The sequence below is a fragment of the Liolophura sinensis genome, chromosome 6 (assembly GCF_032854445.1).
Source record: "Liolophura sinensis isolate JHLJ2023 chromosome 6, CUHK_Ljap_v2, whole genome shotgun sequence".
NCBI classification, from domain to species: Eukaryota; Metazoa; Mollusca; class Polyplacophora; order Chitonida; family Chitonidae; genus Liolophura; species Liolophura sinensis.
In genome coordinates this window covers 8,363,254-8,383,500 of record NC_088300.1, presented here as the reverse complement: position 1 = coordinate 8,383,500, position 20,247 = coordinate 8,363,254, and the positions used below count along the sequence as shown (strand labels likewise).

General features: G+C 38.0%; 2 protein-coding genes across 4 annotated transcripts; both read right to left on the bottom strand.

Moving 5' to 3' along the window:
- LOC135469013 (uncharacterized) lies at nucleotides 1-8,268 on the bottom strand. 3 transcript variants are annotated; one of them, XM_064747529.1, is made up of 5 exons: nucleotides 8,146-8,268; nucleotides 4,563-4,882; nucleotides 2,481-2,756; nucleotides 1,100-1,390; nucleotides 1-722 (listed from the first exon to the last, which is right to left on the bottom strand). In XM_064747529.1, exons 1-5 carry the CDS (start codon nucleotides 8,178-8,180, stop codon nucleotides 499-501), a joined length of 1,146 nt encoding a protein of 381 aa, XP_064603599.1. In that variant the 5' UTR covers nucleotides 8,181-8,268; the 3' UTR covers nucleotides 1-498. The 3 variants fall into 3 exon arrangements, with proteins under 3 accessions (XP_064603599.1, XP_064603601.1, XP_064603600.1); XM_064747531.1 differs by having other exon boundaries at nucleotides 1,205-1,390; XM_064747530.1 differs by having other exon boundaries at nucleotides 8,019-8,259.
- A 7,945-nt stretch (nucleotides 8,269-16,213) lies between these two features.
- On the bottom strand, nucleotides 16,214-20,090 carry LOC135466756 (signal recognition particle 9 kDa protein-like). Its single transcript, XM_064744420.1, has 3 exons — nucleotides 19,930-20,090; nucleotides 18,201-18,269; nucleotides 16,214-16,939 (listed from the first exon to the last, which is right to left on the bottom strand). The coding sequence occupies exons 1-3, from the start codon at nucleotides 19,999-20,001 to the stop codon at nucleotides 16,841-16,843; spliced, it is 240 nt and encodes a 79-aa protein (XP_064600490.1). The 5' UTR covers nucleotides 20,002-20,090; the 3' UTR covers nucleotides 16,214-16,840.
- Nucleotides 20,091-20,247: the final 157 nt, after the last annotated feature.

Here is a 20,247-nt window from a genome sequence, read left to right as displayed (position 1 = left end):
CTACTTGGAATGCCATCCCCAGAAAGTCAGCTAGATCTTGAGCTTAATACAAATCGGTTTGTAAAATGCGGCTTCGCTTTACGAAAATACGACGGGCAGTTCAGAACAGGAGTTAACAGGGATCCCAGCCTGCAGTTGTGCATTCTGAACCATAGATGTTATCTTTACTTCCTACAAATTCTTCTACCTTTGATTTACCATTGGGCATCAGTTTGTTTTTTATACGTGCCACAAATCCATGGAGAATCATACTTCCGTTATTTCTGCTGTTTATATCATAAACCATACCCATTATGTATCCGAACATAACTTGAATAGTAATTTGTTTCTGAATTTGTTGTAAATAACCAATGACAGGCCTCACGCATTTTAAGTGAATTTGATAAAGGTGGAAGCTGCCTTTATATTCCTTGTTTACCACAGATTCGCTGTGTTTTGCTTTGTCTCATTTGTCTGAGCATGAATTTGAGTTTCCTACAATAAATACAAAGGTAACTATCAAACTTCTACGAAGACCAAGGGTACGTTTGACAACGAGGTGTCCGTGAGATCATTCTGTATGTCTACGGCTTTCGTCCCCTTGTGAATGTGACAACTGGGTATACTCATTGAATTCCTCCGTAGACGTCTAGGCTTTTCTCTGAGGGCTTTGAGAATGTGTCCAGATTCCTGCTGTTGCAATGGCAATACTGGTTTCTTATTTGTGAAGGCGTTTGTATTCGCTGAAAGAATAGAAAAATAAACATTCATCTTGGTTAGTTTATTGGTGCTAAGTCGAGTTCTTGACAAACCATTCTATCTGTCATCTAAATAGCAAAATGGGAGCTGAGCTCATATCTATTCTTTTTCAAATGTGCAGTTAATTCATGAGCGTGTATGTAGTAGATACAACAGTAAAATATATAGCCCGAAGACAACTGTTATCATATGTTACAAGAAATATTGTAAGACAGCTTTCTTCACACCATTTGTAACTAACTCATGCTATCCATTTTTTTGTGTTCATTTTTGTGTAAAATCTGAATTCGTATTAATTTGTTGTCTTGTCCAAAGGTTACGTGCAATGAAAGGGGAATGAAAGTTAAAAAAGAGAACTTACCTTTATCACAGATTTTTCGTATTTTATTTCGACCAACTTCAACGATATTCTTTAATTCACACATCCGAGCATCTCTGAGTATCTGTATGAGTTTGTCATAGTCACCTATTTTTATATATCCCCTCTTCATAAGAACATCCCACAAGTCCCTTATATCGTTACAGCCATGTACATCCTTGTTGCTCAAGACAAATTTAGCTGCACGTTTAATGTCTTCAAAGTCTGCTTTCATTGCAAGTTGCTGGTAAAGATCCATTGGAATGAGGTCGTGTATACGTTTCATGTCTTCATCTGGGAAAAAATGTTAAATTTTTAAAAATTAAAATATCAGTTTCCAGCGCTCTTGAAATGCGTGATATTAACCCCAGAGCTCCCTATATCCGTTGGGCTGTTGGATTGAGCGGGCATTGCAGAAACCCAAGGTTAAAACCGGTAAATATCAAGCTTGACTCAATCTGTGCATCTAGGGACTAAACCAGTTGGGAGACCGTGCCATATTGCATCATATTTCGCTAAAACCTCCATATACAAGGCATGAAAAATACATTAAACAAGCCATATGTCCCATACTCTAGGGTTTACTAACCACATTGTTAAGCTAATTATATATACGCCCTAACAAGGATTGCTGATACAGCCATCTCTGTGGAATTTGTCTACAAGTGCAGCCTCGTAAGATCTTACCCCACGCCGGGATAAACCGTATGACTAAGCGGGATAAGTTGCAACAATTAAGTTTCTCATTAAGTCCTCATTCATTAAACTGTTTTATTCTTAAGTTAAATCACAAATTATTTCAAGAAAAATAGATAATCAACATGTTCTTTACATGCAAAAGTTTAATACCAAGAAGTTTAAGTTGATTTACATCCATAATGCACGTTGCAGCTTTTCCCATATTTGGTTCAAATGTCAGCGAATATTCTTGAGCATGGCGCAAAACACCATTCAAACAAATAAATAAAATAAATTAGTTATTTTAGATAAATTATAAATAAAATAAATTAGAAGACTTAAGTTTTATAAGAACATCGCTTTCGGCATGTTTTTGCGTGATCCAGAACATGCATTTTTGCTCTATACTCGCAGCTTTAAGACCATGGGGGGAAGGTGACTCTTATAATAAGATCTGCTAAGGAGAGACTACTAAGCTATTTTACTGATTGCTGTAGAAATACTGGCACTATAATATTTTCGTCTGCCGTAAACAGCGGCGTCACATAACCAGGCGTCGACGCAGTCACAGTATTTACAACTATACCTATATGTGACCGACCAACTTGAGACATGTGACACACTAAGGGTCTCGAATTGGAAATGTGTGAAGGTTGAAATGTAGAGGAGTAAATCTCAATGTGATGAAAAACAAATAATAGCTTGCCACATCGATTTTGGGAACCGGGCTCGTCTTGTGTGTATGTCGTCAGGTTGGGCAGAGACATCGAATGTTGGAGTTCGCGCAGCACTCTAATGCCTTGGGTCACCGCAGCTCTCTGACCTACAGACAACTCCCAAAGTAACCCATTCAGTTCACTGGAGGGTAAATGTCGTAAAGCCGGTAGTGAGTTGCAATCATATTTACTCAGTACGTCAACAGTATCTGGTTTAACATCATGTCTGACGCAGAATTCCTTAAAATCCTTGGCGTGGTCAATTTCTGGAAAAGCAAAACATACAAAAGAACGTGTAGGTATATTTGATGGCTGCTTTGTGTATCAACTGCCTACAATATAGAGCCTGCATTTATATGTCATCTATATAAGTAATACATCAGATGGACCCGAAGCAACGCGCCCATTCAGCAAGGTTGGAATCTAGCCATACGTTTCTAGTGTAAATTACGGTTTTGTCACAAAGAATCACATCTTTTCTCGTATTCTGAGTGTTAGTGATAATGTTTCAACAGAAACATAAACCTTGCTTCTTAGAACCCAGGTTTGAATAAAATCAGATAATATAGGGTCACATATACATAGCACGCTCGGTGTTTTACACTTTTTATGGTATGGCCTATATGAGAAATTAGACAACAGGGGCTGATGGTGAAGAAATATTCAAATCACAATGTAAAGAAAATCTGAAAATAAAACAGGGAACTTACGTGGACCACTAATAACTCGTACATAATCATTCGAGATGGAGGAGATTTAGCGTTTTTAATGATTTCAGAAGTACAAGGCCCATCTCCCATGAAGAATCTTCCAGACCTACTAGAAATGTATCGTTCGTTCGGGAAATGAACGATACATTTTGAGGTCAAAAAACTGAGGGGAACAGGAGTATTGCTGGCGCAAAATAGATACCTTAGCTTGGACACAAATTACCATTGTGTCCCAATATCACATATTGTTGTTAAATGAGTTCAGTTCATTTGTTTTTCAGACTAAAGGTTTTGAGTCCACGTATTTCATGAAGAGAATGTCTTTTGCACGGAGTGGGTTAAGTATATATGACAGATCCAGCATTGCCATCTCATATAGTAGTGTCACATCGCGGTGGTGAGACTACGAAGCGATTGCAAAATGATGACGCGATCGCTCCTCACCAAGATGATGATGGGATGTTGTGACGATGGTCTTACCGGGCTTCCGTGCTATAACAAGGATCATTAACTATTCATTTAACGAGGGACAATGTCATACCCGTGTAAATGAGTTTACTAGCACCGCATAAACGCACATAACCCGTTTTGCTATTATTTTCTTTCATTTTTTAAAAGGCCCAGATGAGAGAGGTGCGATCGAGTGGTTAAGACAGATGCTTGTTCATCAATTGCCATGTCACACAAGAGGTGGGTTCATTCCCGCGTTGAACCTAAACAGCATTTGTGAATTCCTCCGCTACCGGACTACTTGGGACCTTGGTGACAATATATACGGTCGACGATTCTCATGTGACCGTTTGTGCAGTATAACGTTCCTTCACCAGCTGTTGTTCTGTCTTCCACCAAGTATCATATGCGTATCTGTTTGTCACATAGTGAAGACTTCGCCCGTAACGTGCTAAGAGTCCTGGACAGCCGCCTATTTGTTCAGCGTGGAAAAATTCAATGACATTTATAGCTCGCCCCACCTTCATATTTGGTATTCCCCGACTCCCTTAACCATGTGAAGTGTAGACATGTCAACGCCTGCTTCGGTTACCATCTTTTAACAGTAATCCAGATGTTCAAACTTTTTAATCAAACAAATCAGACCAAACAAATGGAAATTGTCCTGTTGAGTCAGATACAATGCCCAGTCGGGCCACATGTACTTAGTTAATAGTTTCCTCCACTCGTAAACTACCTCCAAACTTAATCGCCGTCATGTATATATGTAGACAGTTCTGAATATGGCCAGTAATATTTTCTGCTATATTTTAATGCAGATAATTCCGTACTTAAGGTATGATTCGTATGGCCCGGTCTTCATATAAATTTGACATATGTGTTGTAATAATAATATTACTATAGAGTACGTACTGGATACGTTGACACTGTGGTTAGTATCTGTTTCATAAAGGCTCAGACAGGAGATGGATCTTGACCATTTCTGTAGCTCCATTATTGCCCCAGTGATTCGACTCCCGTAACCTATGGACAATTCCCTCGTTAAACACATTGTGCGTTCTTCTGAAATATGTGTCAGGGCCACGATAGAGTCGAGGTCGTGGGATTTCAGTTTATTTTTCAATGTATCGTCAATGTCATATGTGTGGCGCAGGTTTGTGAAGCTTCTGTTGTGGTGGAAGAGACGAGATTCTGCCATGCTTCCTCGTGACCTCTTGTCATTAAAGATACACCTGCAACAAGAGAAAGAGTGCTGTTATACCGATTCAGTTATAAGCAATTGACGAATGATGTGTTTAGTGACAGAGGGCACTGGGGAGACCCGTGGGAAGCCACGGCACTTTATTAAGTAACCGACAAATTTCCCTTCACAGAGCTATAGGCGATCGAGGTGGCAATACACCTGCGTTCATTTCATCATCAGTGCATAAAATATCAGTAGGCCTACATCATCGCGCTAGGCGTTTTCCCAACCCCATAGCGAACTCCATAGCAAATTTAACAGACAATATCTCAAACAAAGATATAAAACATCTTGAGTTCACATGTGAAATGTCTGTTCACATTTTTGTCTGTTTCAAATATCACTGTAGTAGTAGACTGAATGTCACGAACGGCATTATAGGGTCTTCACATTTCTGAGGTACTTTATCCTGATAACTGTCGTAAAAGAACAAACGGACAAATTTTATATCATGCAATTTGTAGTATTCCTCAGATCGCACAGTGTGAACGCGGCTTATGAAATAGCGCTTGCTCTAGCTTCGCTTAACTACTCGACGGGACAATGCGACAAATCAAACCGTGTGAACACGATTTATCCCATTTGCAATTAATTTCAGCAAACATTATATTAAATTCGTGTAAATTAGGCTATATTCTACATTTCAAACACATATTCCTGCATAGTCATTGTACAGTTAGAGATAGCGTCATGTCCTGAACATTTGATGACAATTTGTTCCAGTGGAATGTTCCCTGTAAAGAGAATATAAAATGTGGATAAATATGTGCACATTTGGCGTTGACCCTAGTGTTTTATTTTGAGTGTATTTAGAAACACATCGAATTATTTATGACGAAAGGTTAATATTTTATTGGCAGATATTTGATGTAACACGATGATCGAAATGTCAAACGGCGTTAATGAGTTTAACTGGAGTGGTCTAACTCTCGAAGGTGACAGTTCGGCAATTAAAGAGGAAAACAACATCCAAATAGCCACAGGCCAAAAAACGACATTTTGAACGCCAAGTTCAAGTCCGAGATATCTCCCCAGACAGAAATCACTGCCTGAAGAATGTAACTTTTGGCACATCAAATCTATTAGCAGCAAAACAAAAACTATGACAATCTTAGCAAATCCAAAACAAAGTTTATGTAGCCAATATTTCCGTTGGTTTGTGAACAGCAATGGTAAGTATAAAAGAGAAAGCTCTTAAAGCATTGTATAAATTAGAAACGACTTCACACAGTTGCAATTTCACAGTTGCAATAAACAAACTATATTATTCCACACACTTCTTGCACCTGTCTTTTCGTTTGGTTGCGTAACCTGGGGATATCTAACAAAGTAACGCAAAACCCTAAACATGGAAACAAAACGATCAAACACCAATGTAGTGTTCTATGTTTTACTGAATATAGCATAAAGACAAAACGATCAAACACTAATGTAGTGTGCCTAACTGAATGGATATTGCATGGAGACAAAAAGATCAAACATCAATGTATTGTGCTTGTCTGACTGGATATAACATGAAGATAAAAACATCAAACGCCAAAGTAATGTGCTCGTCTGACTAGATATAACATGGAGACCAAAAGATCTAACACCAATGTCATGCGCTTGTCTGACTGGAGATAACAGGGAGACAAAAACATCAAACGCCAATGTATTGTGCTGGTCTTACTGGATATAAGATAGACACAAAAGGATCAAATACTAAAGTAATGCACTTGTCTGACTGGATATATCATGGGGACAAAAAGATCAAACACAAATGTAATGCGCTTGTCTGACTGGACATGGAGACAAAAATATCAAACGCCAGTGCAATGTGCTTGTCTGACTGGATATAACATGGAGACAAAAAGATCAAACACCAATGTCTGACTGGATGTAACATGCAGACAAAAACATCAAACACCAGTGTAGTGTGCTTGTGTGACTGGATATAAGATGGAGACCAAAAGATCGGACACCATTGTAGTGCGTGTGTCTGATTGCATATATATAATGGAGATTAAAAGATCAAACACCACTGTAGCGTGTTTGTCTGACTGGATATACCATGGAAACAAAAAGATTAATCGCCAATGTAGCGTGCTTATCTGACTGGATATAACATGGAGATAAAAAAAAATCAAACACCGATGTAATGTGTTTGTCTGACTGGATATAACATGGAGACAAAAACATCAAACACCAATGCAGTGTGCTTGTCTGACTGGATATAACATGGAGACAAAAACATCAAACACCAATGCAGTGTGCTTATCTGACTGGATATAACATGGAGACAAAAACATCAATCACCGATATAGCTTGCTAGTCTGACTGGATATAAAACGGAGACAAAAAGATCAAACACCACAGTAGCGTGTTTGTCTGACTGGATATATACAATGGGGATTAAAGGACAAAAACATCAAACGCCAATGTAATGTACTTTTCTGACTGGATATAACATAGAGACAAAAACATCAAATACCAATAAAATGCACTTGTGTGACTGGATCTAACATGGAGACAAAAACATCAAACGCCGATGTAATGTGCTTGTCTGACTGGATATAACATGGAGACAAAAAGCTCAAACACCAATGTAGCTTGCTAGTCTGACTGGATATAAGATGGTAAAACGGCACTGTGGTAATGTAATGTAATGCTTGAGGTTTTACCGGCGCAGTAATATTTTAAGTAGATCTAACATGAAGATATAAAGTTATACAGCACTGCAGCATGATTAGATTTAAAATGACTATTGAACTGTCAAACTGCACTGTAATGTGCAAATCGATGTACAGGTATATGTCATGAAGATTATAGGTGGCCGAGAGCAGTGTGATGTGTGTAACAGTATGTAACAAGAAAATAGCACGACTAAACAGCGCAAAAGTGTGTGTGGCTGGTCATCCATCATCGTAATCAGTGTGACTGATTACAACACGAGGAGTGAGTTCCAGTCCAGCTTCAGCCGTACGTGGGAATGTCTACCAACAACCTGCGGATGGTCGTGGGATTCCCACAGGCTCTGAACGGTTACCTCCCACCATTAATGGTGGCCGACTTTGTATAAGTGGAATATTCTTGAGTAATAGCAATCTAATAAATAATAAATAGAACACGGTGGTTAAAAAGAATACCTCTGCCCTGTTTCCTCAGGGAATAAATGTTTGTATCCTTCCAGTATCTCGATCCCTTTTTTCTAGACTAGCTTAATTCGAGCAGCCATCCTTAAAGGAGAAGAAAATTGAAATATCAAACAAATACCATTGAAAAGAGTATGCATTTCCTCGCAGGTGCATGCCATAAAGAAATTTCTAATATGTACTTCAAGCTGATAAATTATAAATAAAGTCAGTGCCAAAATCCACTGTGGGCGACTCCATTTTGCCTAAGAACTAGTCCTGAAGTCTTCTGTGTTAGGAAGAGAACTGCCGTCGGAAACCGCCGAAGTGCAGTTCGTACATTTCCGGTAGAACTCTTCTTCCCAGAAGGTAGCGAACAGTTCAGTTCGTTTTCCGCTTGACGATCAGGAACCGAGTTTACACGAACAAGCCGGAAGTTTTAACGACTCTCATTGGCCGAGAGGCAACATATCCCAGCATAAATTACAGGGTGTTAAAGATGGAGGACGCGATGAACTCAGCGATTTATGCCAGCTTTGTTGTTCTTAGACTTTACGTGTATGGCGATGAAAAATTGCAAAATTATGCAACAGGCACCACCAGATAGAAAAAATGTGCTCTTTTCAGCCTAAAGCGTCATTGTTTTAGGTTTTCTTCTCCTTTAAAGACAATGGTCAATGATGACGAAAAGTTTTCCCGTCTCTTTAAATTCGGCCATCAGAAGCACTTGGTGTACACAAGAAGTACTTAGTGTACATAAGAAGCATTTGGCGTTCACAAGAAGTACTTAGTGTACATAAGAAGCACTTGGTGTTCACAAGAAGTACTTAGTGTACACAAGAAGCATTTTGTGCACTTGGTATTATTTATCAGGTAGTCTGTCATTTTAGAAGTCTAACTTGCACATATATGCCTCACTAGCCCCAACCCAGTTAAACATGCGTTGTAGATAGCCTATGTGTGGGTCAAACAGGCTAATGTGTTTAAAGTTACTAGAAGCGAATATCGTACAATTCCTGAAATATCCTACCTCTATATGTGGAACAATTCGTCGGAAACAGACGTAGGTAGAGGCCTGCCTCGATCCACGATTGGTTTGATGTCGGAGATGTGGTGATTTTGCTAGAGACAGCATATTATTTCATATAATTGCATGGGAGGTTAGGGGTTAATTTTCTGCCTTGTCCATAACGTAGACACAGGTTTTACCTGTAGATTGTAAATTTTTATGGGTTAGAGATATCCTTAAATTAAATTAGAATTTTTGTGGAATATTTTGAAACATATATATATATATTTTTTTTTTTAACATATAGAGACAGGATATTTTGTGGACTCGTGAGAGCAAGTTGTTTTTGGCGCCTTAATATAACTTTTGAAGGACACATTTTCCGTGGACCCCTGTCCTTTCCAACGTAAGAATTTTAATATTTGATGACTTAATTAGAACACAAATATTTCACGTATAATACATTGACATGTTCAAGGAGTTTCTCTCCAAGCTTGGTGATCAGATACTGTTTGACTAGGTTGCAAACAACAGTTTTTTTAGCAACCTTAAGTTTGGCGAAACATCCGCCATTGTTAATATTTTGAAGTGACAAATTCGAGTAGAGTTTCCATTACTTTTGGACATATTCTTGCTGTAATAAACCACGTATAGCATCTTTCCAGTTAAAACAACATTAGTATACTCACTGACTGTGGCATGATTTTGGCATAAAACGTCCTTTGTACCAAGTTTAAGACACTAAATCATTTTTTTTTGTGGTTGTTGTTGTTGCTTCGCCGCGCACGATCGTCGTTCACGGTGAACTACCGCACCGCTAAGTACAATATACTATGTGGGTCAACAGATTAGAGCCTACGGTGTGAAGCTGGTGATTTATTAAAACATGTTAGTCATTACATTCACTCTTACAACTGACCTACATGTCCATGGTTGATGAAGCTTGAGTAGCCTACATTCTACATTTCGCTTTTCGCCTAGAAACTTCTTTTGGTTCAATTCTAAACATCCATTGTTTTACATGGAGGTGACTGTTAGGGCTTTTGAACAAAAGATAGCCACCCTGGTATTTTCCCTTGATGGCGAGCAGAGCGCGCTCTGAAATCGCCGTGATGGAATCATACGAAACAGACGTGGTACCTGAGCCGTTGTCCTCTTCGAGTAATAATCTGTGGGTTTAGGATCCACTTTGAACAAACCCATTGTGGTGGACTATTGATGACTGTAGAGAGTAAAAATGAAACTTGCGATGATAATTAATAGAAAGTTTATCCATATTAAGGAAAAGAGATGTGTGATGGAATCATAAAATTTTATAATTTCGTAATCAGTACGAATTTTTCAGAAATTTATGCATAAAACATTTGTAAACTTCATTAAACCGAAAGATAAGAAAATATATTATAATGTATATTACAATGTAGTGATATTTAAATATGATGTAATATCCCTTTTGTTTGTCAAGTCGTTACAAGGCCTTTGGCGCTGTGGTTCTACTTCTTATCTGTATGGCAGATAACTCATTTCAAGTATTCTGTAGATTTTATTAAAAAGATATGCCCTTTGAGGTACTGTATTAGCCAAAAATACAGCTAAAGGAACCAAAAGTAGTTCGGGTCTAACTGTGCCGTCTATTGATCATTTGTGCCTCTGCAATGACTTTTTGTGGGCAAACTGGTTACGTATAACTGGTGCATTGGGAGAGAACAATGGCCAAGTCACCTATGACACGAGTTGACATTGCCCGGGGAAAAGATCCCCGTTCCAAGACTGTTACTTGAAGAAACTGAATATTGTTTTGAAGTTAGAAAAACAAAATTAAAGTGATTTTTTATCAATTTGATAATATCATATTATTTTCGAAAAATTGTCTCTTAAGTACACGAAATTCCAAATTTCAGTTTGTAGGAAATTTTGTGTCTCGTTTAGAGATAATCTCTACCGGTAATATGGTCATTTGGATCTGTTAACAAGTACATGGGCTTCTAACTTAACCTTTTCCTATGACCTTGTAGGAGTTAAGATTTTATATCTTCAAAGCTAAAGTTACTGATGAAGTCATAATTACATGTAATTTCATATGTGAACCTATCAGGTGATTCTGTCATGTTTTGAGTGAATCGTCACGCTAATTTTGACATCTTTAAAACATATTTTCACACCATTTTGTCTTGATTGGTCGCGTAGCACTCCATTGGCTTTGGTCCTGACAAAATCTTTGGCTAGGATGTTGTATTACATTGATACTTTTGAAAATATACACTTTTCTTGATGGAATCATCAAATTCGCACTTTAATCTTCAGCAAAGATGAAGATCTTCTAGATACCATTTAAAAAATGTCTGCAACAAAGTGTGCAGCGTTGAAGCCAAACAGAAATTTCCATTTACGTTTCGTTCCTCCTGCATGGGACCAGGCCTAATAAATATTAACAGCTATTATATATTTCCAAGATTCAAGTTAGGCCTACCTTTCGATTCAGTCAATAATTTGTCTCTGATGTGATTTTGAATTTTGCGCTCCCATGTCCGCTTTTCCGTGGAATTTATGAAAATCGTCAGAATAAACAATGTGACGATATATGTAACAAGGAGCTATACTTTCTGCAGCATGTGTACTCTTCCGCATGGTATTTAAAAGTAGAGATTTGTTTATTTATGATGTTCGTATTTAGATTTATTTCACAAATTTACAGCTACAGATAGCCGAGGAAATTACTGCAGTGGGTATGCACTTGTCCATTCAGTTAATACTTTTTCCATCAAATATTTGTGTTTATCTGAACCGACTTCAAACCAAGTTGGTCAAATTCAACGTATTTGCTATTTTCGTTACAAACACATATACTTTATAAACAGCCGTGGTATTGGCTCAAATGTAGGAATTAAGAGTATGGATTTTCAACGACTGTACGGATAAATTCTTTCGAAATACCGGTATCTTTTAAAGTGGATAAAATATTTTCCAAGCAGTTTTGTGTCTTCGATAGCTTATACTTGCTCAGGCATCATTGGATTAACCAGTTCTTCAAATATTTAGGCTGGCCTTGCCTCGCCTTGGGCTCCCGGTCTAGTATACATTGTTCCGTCAATGCAAGCCCAAATACACCGAAATTCCGAGTGGCTGCCAGCTCTGTATCACCTGTCATGTCTGTAGTAAAACACTAGGCTATCACTTTATAATACTTTAGATATATTTTTATCTGAGACCTTATTCCATAATAGAATTCAATATTTCTGTTTTGCCGGACGAGCGAGCCACAATGTCCACTCACCCAGGTCGTATAGGTCGAATCCAGCTATCCCTTAAGGGTCTCCTGATGTCAGATATCAACAAATTTGTTTTGGACCATATCTTACTTTATACTAAACATACCATAACAATAAAAAGACTCAAAATAATCGTTATCAAACAGTGAATATGCATAACCTATTTACAACCACCAGAAATTAAGATCAATCTAACTATATGTCCAAAGACGATGGCATATATCTTTATATTTCTCATATACATGTATAAAATATCATGTAATAAAACATTCATGTGTTAATGAAGGGCACTCCACCTGTGGTTTTGTAAATAATCATATTTCATACCATTAAACAGCAAAAGAAATGTAACCAACGTAAATCGTATGCTGTTGTCAGAAATTTCCAAAAATGTGGGTAGGGTGGCAGGGGGGGGGGGGGGGGGGCGGGCGGTGTAAATGCAACGCCTACTGTAACATTGCTACACTATCGGGCTTGAGACATTTTTTTTGAGCCAAGGTAAGCTAAGATATAGTGCATTGTGTCTATCTCACTTGGGTGGCAAATGTTGGGTTGTGATTGCAAGTAAGACTGTTGCCACTGTGTTCTGTATTCCATAACATGCAAAATGCAACATGTATCACTGTTTGTATGTCTTCTAGAGAAGCAAAGATTGCGTTTAGAAATTATCAACCATATGGTGTCTTAACGCTGTACTCACCTAATCCATGGCGTTCAGTTTTATGAATGGAAGAAACCGCAGTGCACTTGATAAGCCACTGAATTTTGGTAAGTTACTGGCGAACTTTCCTTCAGGTGACAAGTGGTCTTCAAATGTTTGACTGTGCAAACGGCCTCGCCAGAGTCGTTGAGAGCTTATTGCCGTCAAGGCTCCATCTAAGCAGCAGGAGCGTGGAAATCTACAAATTTCCTGTCCAAGACCGGGTTTGAGCCCGCACTTCGTGAATTCTAGCGATTGAGATATTTCAAATCAGTAGATCACGGTTGGCTCGTGAATAATAAAACAAACAAAATTGCGCATTGTTACCTAAAGCAAATGTTGACATGTGCCGTTTCCTTGTAGCCAATGGTGTTACTGTATTATAGAAAGCTTCATAAAAGACCTTTTTAAATTGTATTCCAGACATGTTTATGTGCAAAATGCTAAATTTTACTGAGTGGTAAAATGTGGTCACAGACACTTTATGTATTCGTTGAGGGAAATAATATGGCAAGCATGTATGCATTTCGTTTTCACAAGATTAAACTTAACGGAACCAGTCTATAGGTCATGCTAGGCTTTCCAAATTAACAAAGTTTACGTCGGACCACAAGCTTTGTGAAACGGGACCCTAGTCCGAAATCACTAAAAAAGTTCACTGATCAGTATACTCGGTGTGTCTTAGCTACCTCCTTTCACTTGCCTGGCTTTTGTTTCTCTCAACGCTTGTGGTGCTAATTCATTTCTTGACTTGGGTAGATCTAGAGCTGTGCTCTTGGAAGGTGCTGGCGCTGTCAGAAGTGGGACCTAGTGTGTCTTTTTTGCCTTTTTATCCATTTTGGTAGCATCGTTGACGGTCTGCTTCATTTGCTCTCTGCTTTGCGTTTCTTTAGTGCCGTCATTTTTGGTTGTAAAACAGTTGTGCTTCAATCCCAAGTGATGTTTTTGAGATGTTTGGTGACAATCATTATGTTCCACTTGTTTTCTGGTGGTTGGAACTTCCCATCCCTAAGCACTGTATACAATCATACCGTGTCTTCTCTGGCGTATTCAGCTTTAAAGCGTTGCTTTTGCCGCAAGTCCGGCTTTAGCTCTCGCTGTATACGGTAGCAGGCCCACTACCGCGATTTAAGTCCGGAGGTTTGTAGCTGGCAAATTAGCAGGAGGTTGTTTCTGATATTATACACGTTTCTACGACATAAAAAATGAAATGCAACGCTAATTAGGAATTATGGAGTAGAATCTGACATGTAGCAGTTATTTTTAAGCGAAATTACATGTACTTAGATGGGAAATCAAGATTTACTATCCTGCTGATAATGTCTACACTTTCAACACACATTTGGTTGTCAAAGTTTTCAATGGCTCCCTGAAGTCGAAAAGCCTTGGACCGTTCATCGTCTGATGCAACGTTTGTTTCCATTCTGTCTTACAAGGTGTACGAAACACTCATCTTTTTAAAACCCAACATCATAATAAAGACCTCATCTCATGTCACAACATGCAGAAGCAAGAACTGGTACTTCAGATCTCGTCAGGGACGGCTCAGTATATTGTGAGTGGCATTTCCATAGAACTTCAGTATTGAGTCTCGCATGCAATAAAGTTCGTCATTCAGTAACAGACATGAGCTTCCTTATTTGTATTCATGGCATCTGAACTCACCTCCTTTGCAGCTCGGTTTACTTCAAAATATGTCATTTTGCACATTAAAGAGCATATTTTCTGCTTTCGCCAGCAAGAGTCATTAATTCGCAATTTTGTGGTCAAATTAACTGTAGCGATTCTAGTGCCCTCTATTAACTGGCTGCGACCTCCGTCTTGTCATCAGAATCCACAGCTTTGGTATTACCATGTAATCACTACCTCAAAATCGTGAGATGTCCAATGAAGCCTGAACCTGTGAATGGGCGTGAGTTTCTCTCGGCCTCTTTATGGTTTCCTCACAAGTGAAATATTCTTGTGTACGGCATAAAACCAATCAAAGATTCGTGCATTTGGGTGTCAGGAAAGCTACTCTCTTCTCCATACACCATTCAGATCTACCGACTTCTATATACTCTATAGACCTCTGCATGAGGCGAGTACATGACAGATAAGCAAACTAGAGAACTCTGTCAAGCTTTGTTTCACAGGTAGACCCTTAACACGAATGAAAGTCAGGATCAAAAAACATTCTCATAGAATATCACCAATCAGTCTAGGACTTACTGTTATATATATGTGATAGAAACCATGGGATCAGTTTTTCAGATGTGTAAAAATTCAGATTCGTCAGAAATTTCACCGTGGGGTGTACTTTTACATGGCACCACATAAACAACCCTGAATGAAACAGACTTACTATGCCAGCAGTGAAAGGATTGCTCATGTATAAGTTCCTCATGTATGGCTTAATTAATGAATCAATTGATTGATAGACTGATTGATAGATTGACTGATTCATTTACAGTCATCAAGAATACATATCATAGGAGAACTGTCACATTCATAAACAAAGGGACTTAATTGGGCATACCACAGAGACATTCACTGCAACCTGACCAGTACCCCACTAACCTTTTGCTAGGATTGCTCCCAGGGTTGCCCAATCAACATGTATGCATGTCTGCTTGTTTCTCTGTTTGGGTTAAGTATCAAATTGGGCTAGGCTGGAGGCCTGGCTTGTGAAAAATGGCTGCTCTCCAATACATAAGGGTGAGAGAAACCAAACTGCCCAGGCTAAACCAAAGCTCTTTTCCAAAGCTCTTCCACAAAATAGTCATTAATATATACTGTAAATCTTCAACCTTTTCAACCGCTAAAGCACTTTTTTAGTGGAATTTATGTATACAATTATTCTGAACATGATGCCGAAAATGATTTGCTTATGTATTTAAAGATGCAAGCTTCATAAAACTAGTCTGTGCCAATTATTTCTCTACACCCCACACTTCTCTCAGAATCTTTCAAAATATTAGTTGAAGAGGCAGCTGAGAAGATTGCAGAATTAGGGTATATATATATATATATATATATATATATATATATATATATATATATTCAAAAAGACAAAGGAAACCTCAAATTTCTACAAAAGTTTCAAACAGCAGTTGGAATACAACAGACATCTCAGAATGTTTCCTTTGTTTTTTCCTATGCCTATTCTCCACATCAGAAAAATAAACTTCTTTCTACATATATATATATATATATATATATATATATATAAATATAAATATACACACACATGCACACACAACATGTCTATTGGTAACAAAAATTTCCCTTGGGGACAAATATATATATTTTCCATGAATTTTAACTTTAAATATTCTTTGAAAAGGAAAATGGCTACCTGAGGCTATCCTCAAAGTTATCTGAATTGAAGAATAATGGTCATGCTTTACACTTTATACAAGAACGAATTAAAGAAGAAATGCAATGCTGCAACCTCATACAGCCGACACCAATACGCCTCAATGAATACCTGGGGATTTTATGAGCGAAAGCAATCTTATGTGGTCTGATTAGCTTCATTAAAATAAATACAAGTTTGTATGTTATAAATTATTTGTGTAGTAAGGTAAGAAGTACTGGAGCAGACAATCTTGCAAACTCCCTCCTCCCAAATAAAAAGTTTAAAAAATCACACAAAGAGCAAGACATACTGCCCATCTGAAGCTGTCATGCCTGCTCTGTGAGATAATGGTGCCAGCCTCTTTGACACTGTAGACAATCAGAATTTAACTCTCAAAACCTTGCTAGATGAAAATACAATTGTTAGTCCATATCTTTCAGAATCATCATGTGCCAAAGCTCCTACACATCAGTGAGTAACAAAGAAACTCAGGAATCTGTCTATCATTTTCAAGAGTGTTCATCTCCCTTCTTTGGATGCCATATGTCTCATCAGCTGACTCGTCAGTTTCTCTAGCTTTTTCACGTCTTGGGCATGTTCAGTTCTGTATTGTAGGCACTGCAAATCAGACCAATAAACTAAACACATGTGCATTAAACAAATACTTTAAATAAGTTTTGGACAAATGTGTACCTTTTTAATATTTAACAACATGAGATACAATAAAGGATTGTGAGTATCAATGTCCCTCAAACCAGTTATTTATAATCATCCAGCATATTAAGTTTTAAATCTTAAATACACCGAAAGATATGCACCAACTACAATTATCTCAGATATTCAATTTAAGCTGTCACTTCCATCATGTCCATGATCTGTAATCAGTTTTCTAGGTACACTGTATGACCAAATTACAGAGAACCTGCGGCACGGAGCCACAGGAAAAGCTATGAACCCCCTCTGCTTTTTCAAGACAAAGACATAACAACAGCTGCACTTTCAAGATTTTACATTCCACATTATGCATACAAAACTTATTTATGGATCACCATATATGTAAAAGGTAAGCACAAATGCTGCTGATTTTCTATCTAGATGTGAGGGACCACAAAATGAATCTAATCATGATTTTTTTCCACTAAAATCAGACAATATTTAAAGTAGTTATTGTACAAGAACCAATAAACAATCAAATTACAGGAAATCATTGATATGCAATTCTTAAGAATGGATAGGGCTGACTGATGACTTTGATATGAGATCTCGCATACACTTTGTAACCTCTGAGTTTTAGGATCCTCCTCAAATTAGTTTTCAAATTACACATGTATGAGCAAATTACAGAAAACAGGACCCATATCCAATCGGAATCAAGGAAATAATTAAAATTGCAAATCTTGTGTACGAATACGGCTTGTTTTCAACCTTAATATGAAGTTAAACAAAGGAACCTGCTCACAAAAATTTTACCCAAAAAATCAGACATTATTAGGAGATGTAGGTCATTAAATATGCAATAGTTCTGTGCAGATTGTGCTAGTCCTAAAACTTAACTGGAGGGCTTGTATACTAAGTTTAACCTGTGAGACTGAGAATTCTGCTCAGACTAGTCTTCAAGATACAAGGTAACATGACATCAGGAACAAAACTATCACTATATATCCCCTCTTGAAACATAAAAAAAGATTAAAGCAAGAAGGTACATCATTATGTGACTTTTCTAAAATCATGGAGATCAATAGAACTCCAGACAAAATGTACAATCTGTTTGTGAGCAAGTTTAGGTCGTTTTCTGTACATGATGCCTCACCTGTTTAGAACATCAGATATTTTGTGCCATTTACACCCTAAATTGACCTGGTGTTGGCCTACAACTCACCACTTGGTCATCCGTTATTTTTACATTCAGCTGTCCCTCTCCATGACGATACTTCATCACCAATCGGCACTGCAAAACAGAGACACCACAACTACCAAACAAGAACCTTATAAGACGGCCAATATGTCTGCTTGTTTTGTTACTCCTTTCCTGTTCATGTAACAACACTTAATGAACAGCTGTTAAAAAATGACACTTAAAAAATTTTCCAGGAACCAATTCATGCTGGCTAAGCAAAATGAAAATTTCCAAAACCAACAAAAGGTCATAACTAAAGTTCTTTCAAATTCACCATGAACACAAACCACACCATGAGTTTTACATATAGTCTGTCACTTTTTTTTCTTCGTATTATACTGATGTTTACATTATACAAACATCAGACAGAGGTGAAATATCTTGGGCAGCCAGCAGGTAGTCCAAAGGATCTGTCACTTTTTATTTCTTCAATACCCTCTTCAAATCAAGAGATTGTATTCGCATATAAAGGTTGAGATATTTATCTCTGGAAAGCACATGTTTGGCTTCGTTTTGACATTTGAAAATGTTGCAGTTTAAGCCAGTTCCTCACCAAAAGTCTACTATACTGGATTGGCACATGTCTTGCTGTGATCCAAATTCTATGGAAAATTATGATGGACAGAGAAACATGCTACAGTAATTTGTGCCATATATTTAAAACATTTGTTTGAGGATGTAAAATATACAACTTCCTGTGGTAGATGTGTCAATGTCAAAACGAGGCCAAACAAGACTATGGAAGAAATTGTTGAGTCGGAGTTCTGATGGTTATCTTTGAGTTTCTTTCTGACTGGGTAGGATGGGCCAGGGGAGGGTTATTTATTTATTTACGGATTTATTTATTTAACTGGTCTTTTACGCCGTACTCAAGAATATTTCACTTATACGACGGCGGCCAGCGTTATGATGGGGGGAAACCGGGCACAGCGGGTCGTGGAACCCACAACCATCCGCAGTTTGCCAGACCTTCCCACGTATGCGACTGCATTGGTGAGAGGCTCCTGGGTCATTACACTGCACTAGTGCGCTAACCGACTGAGCCACAGAGGCCCCGGGGGGTTGCTGGGGGGTGACATTTGGGTTTTGTGTCATTTTGATCTGTTACCCTTGTTTCAAAAACTAAGAACAATCCAACTGATTCTACGTTCAGTGATTTTATGGCAGTAATTAAGACTATGTTTGTTATTGTGATAGTCAATGAGACCTTTGTCAGATGCTCATTGTGAAAAGCTGGTTGTTTGAATTGACGTCACTTTGTCATATGATAGCAGTCTCAACTTTCAAATTCCCGTCATTTATCATAGCATGTCAGTTGCCGTCCTCTCAAAATTGACACACCTGTAAATCAAAATTCCAGTCTTACGTTGGATTAAATCACAAGGACAACAACAACAATGGTTAACATTTGGCACAGTAACGTACACATATGCTACGAACATTATCACACGAAACATACATTACCGCCACGCCCAGCTTCGGTCATATCGAAAGTTTAAAGACCTGGATTACTGCTGAAAGGTGGTTTACCAATACTGGCTTTGACATATTATATTTCGGCCGTTTTAGGGAATCGGTGGATAGCAAAAATAAGGTAGAGTTCGAGCATTTTTTTTTTTTTCAGTGAAACTGTCCGCGTGGAAGTCTACGTTACCGAAGCTGGGCGTTATGGTAGCAACGTCCAGCTTAGCTTTGGGGTGGCATTCTTTACCTTCATTGGGTCGGCCAGATACAGGCGTTCAGCGGCTCTTGCAAATTCCTCCCATGATGTTAAATAAGTCATTTTGACCACCGAAAGGCGAAATTTTTTTAAAGCAACAGCCTCCCTTGCTCTTTTCCAGGCGAACTCAGAAACCGGAAGTTTACGGACATGAAGATTCCCGAGGGCAGAATATTTCTCTCTCACTTATTGATCAAAATAATTCTGAAATAGAAAATAAAAATTTGGTAATGATTGCAATAAGAAATTCAAATTGAAAATATTAAATCCCCAGATCTATCAAAAGTCACCCATTCAAACAGTTTATTT

Bases quoted from the DNA above. Each gene is read 5' to 3' on its own strand.
- LOC135466756 (XM_064744420.1), bottom strand. From the start codon at position 20,001: ATGACTTATTTAACATCATGGGAGGAATTTGCAAGAGCCGCTGAACGC. The intron at 18,270-19,929 runs GTAAAGAATGCC...TCTGTTTTGCAG, and splicing joins ATCTGGCCGACCCAATGAAG to TGCCGATTGGTGATGAAGTA. The intron at 16,940-18,200 runs GTGAGTTGTAGG...TCTGATTTGCAG, and splicing joins AAATAACGGATGACCAAGTG to TGCCTACAATACAGAACTGA.
- LOC135469013 (XM_064747529.1), bottom strand. From the start codon at position 8,180: ATGCACCTGCGAGGAAATGCATACTCTTTTCAATG. The intron at 2,757-4,562 runs GTACGTACTCTA...TTGCTTTTCCAG, and splicing joins CCACAGTGTCAACGTATCCA to AAATTGACCACGCCAAGGAT. The intron at 723-1,099 runs GTAAGTTCTCTT...CTATTCTTTCAG, and splicing joins ACGAAAAATCTGTGATAAAG to CGAATACAAACGCCTTCACA.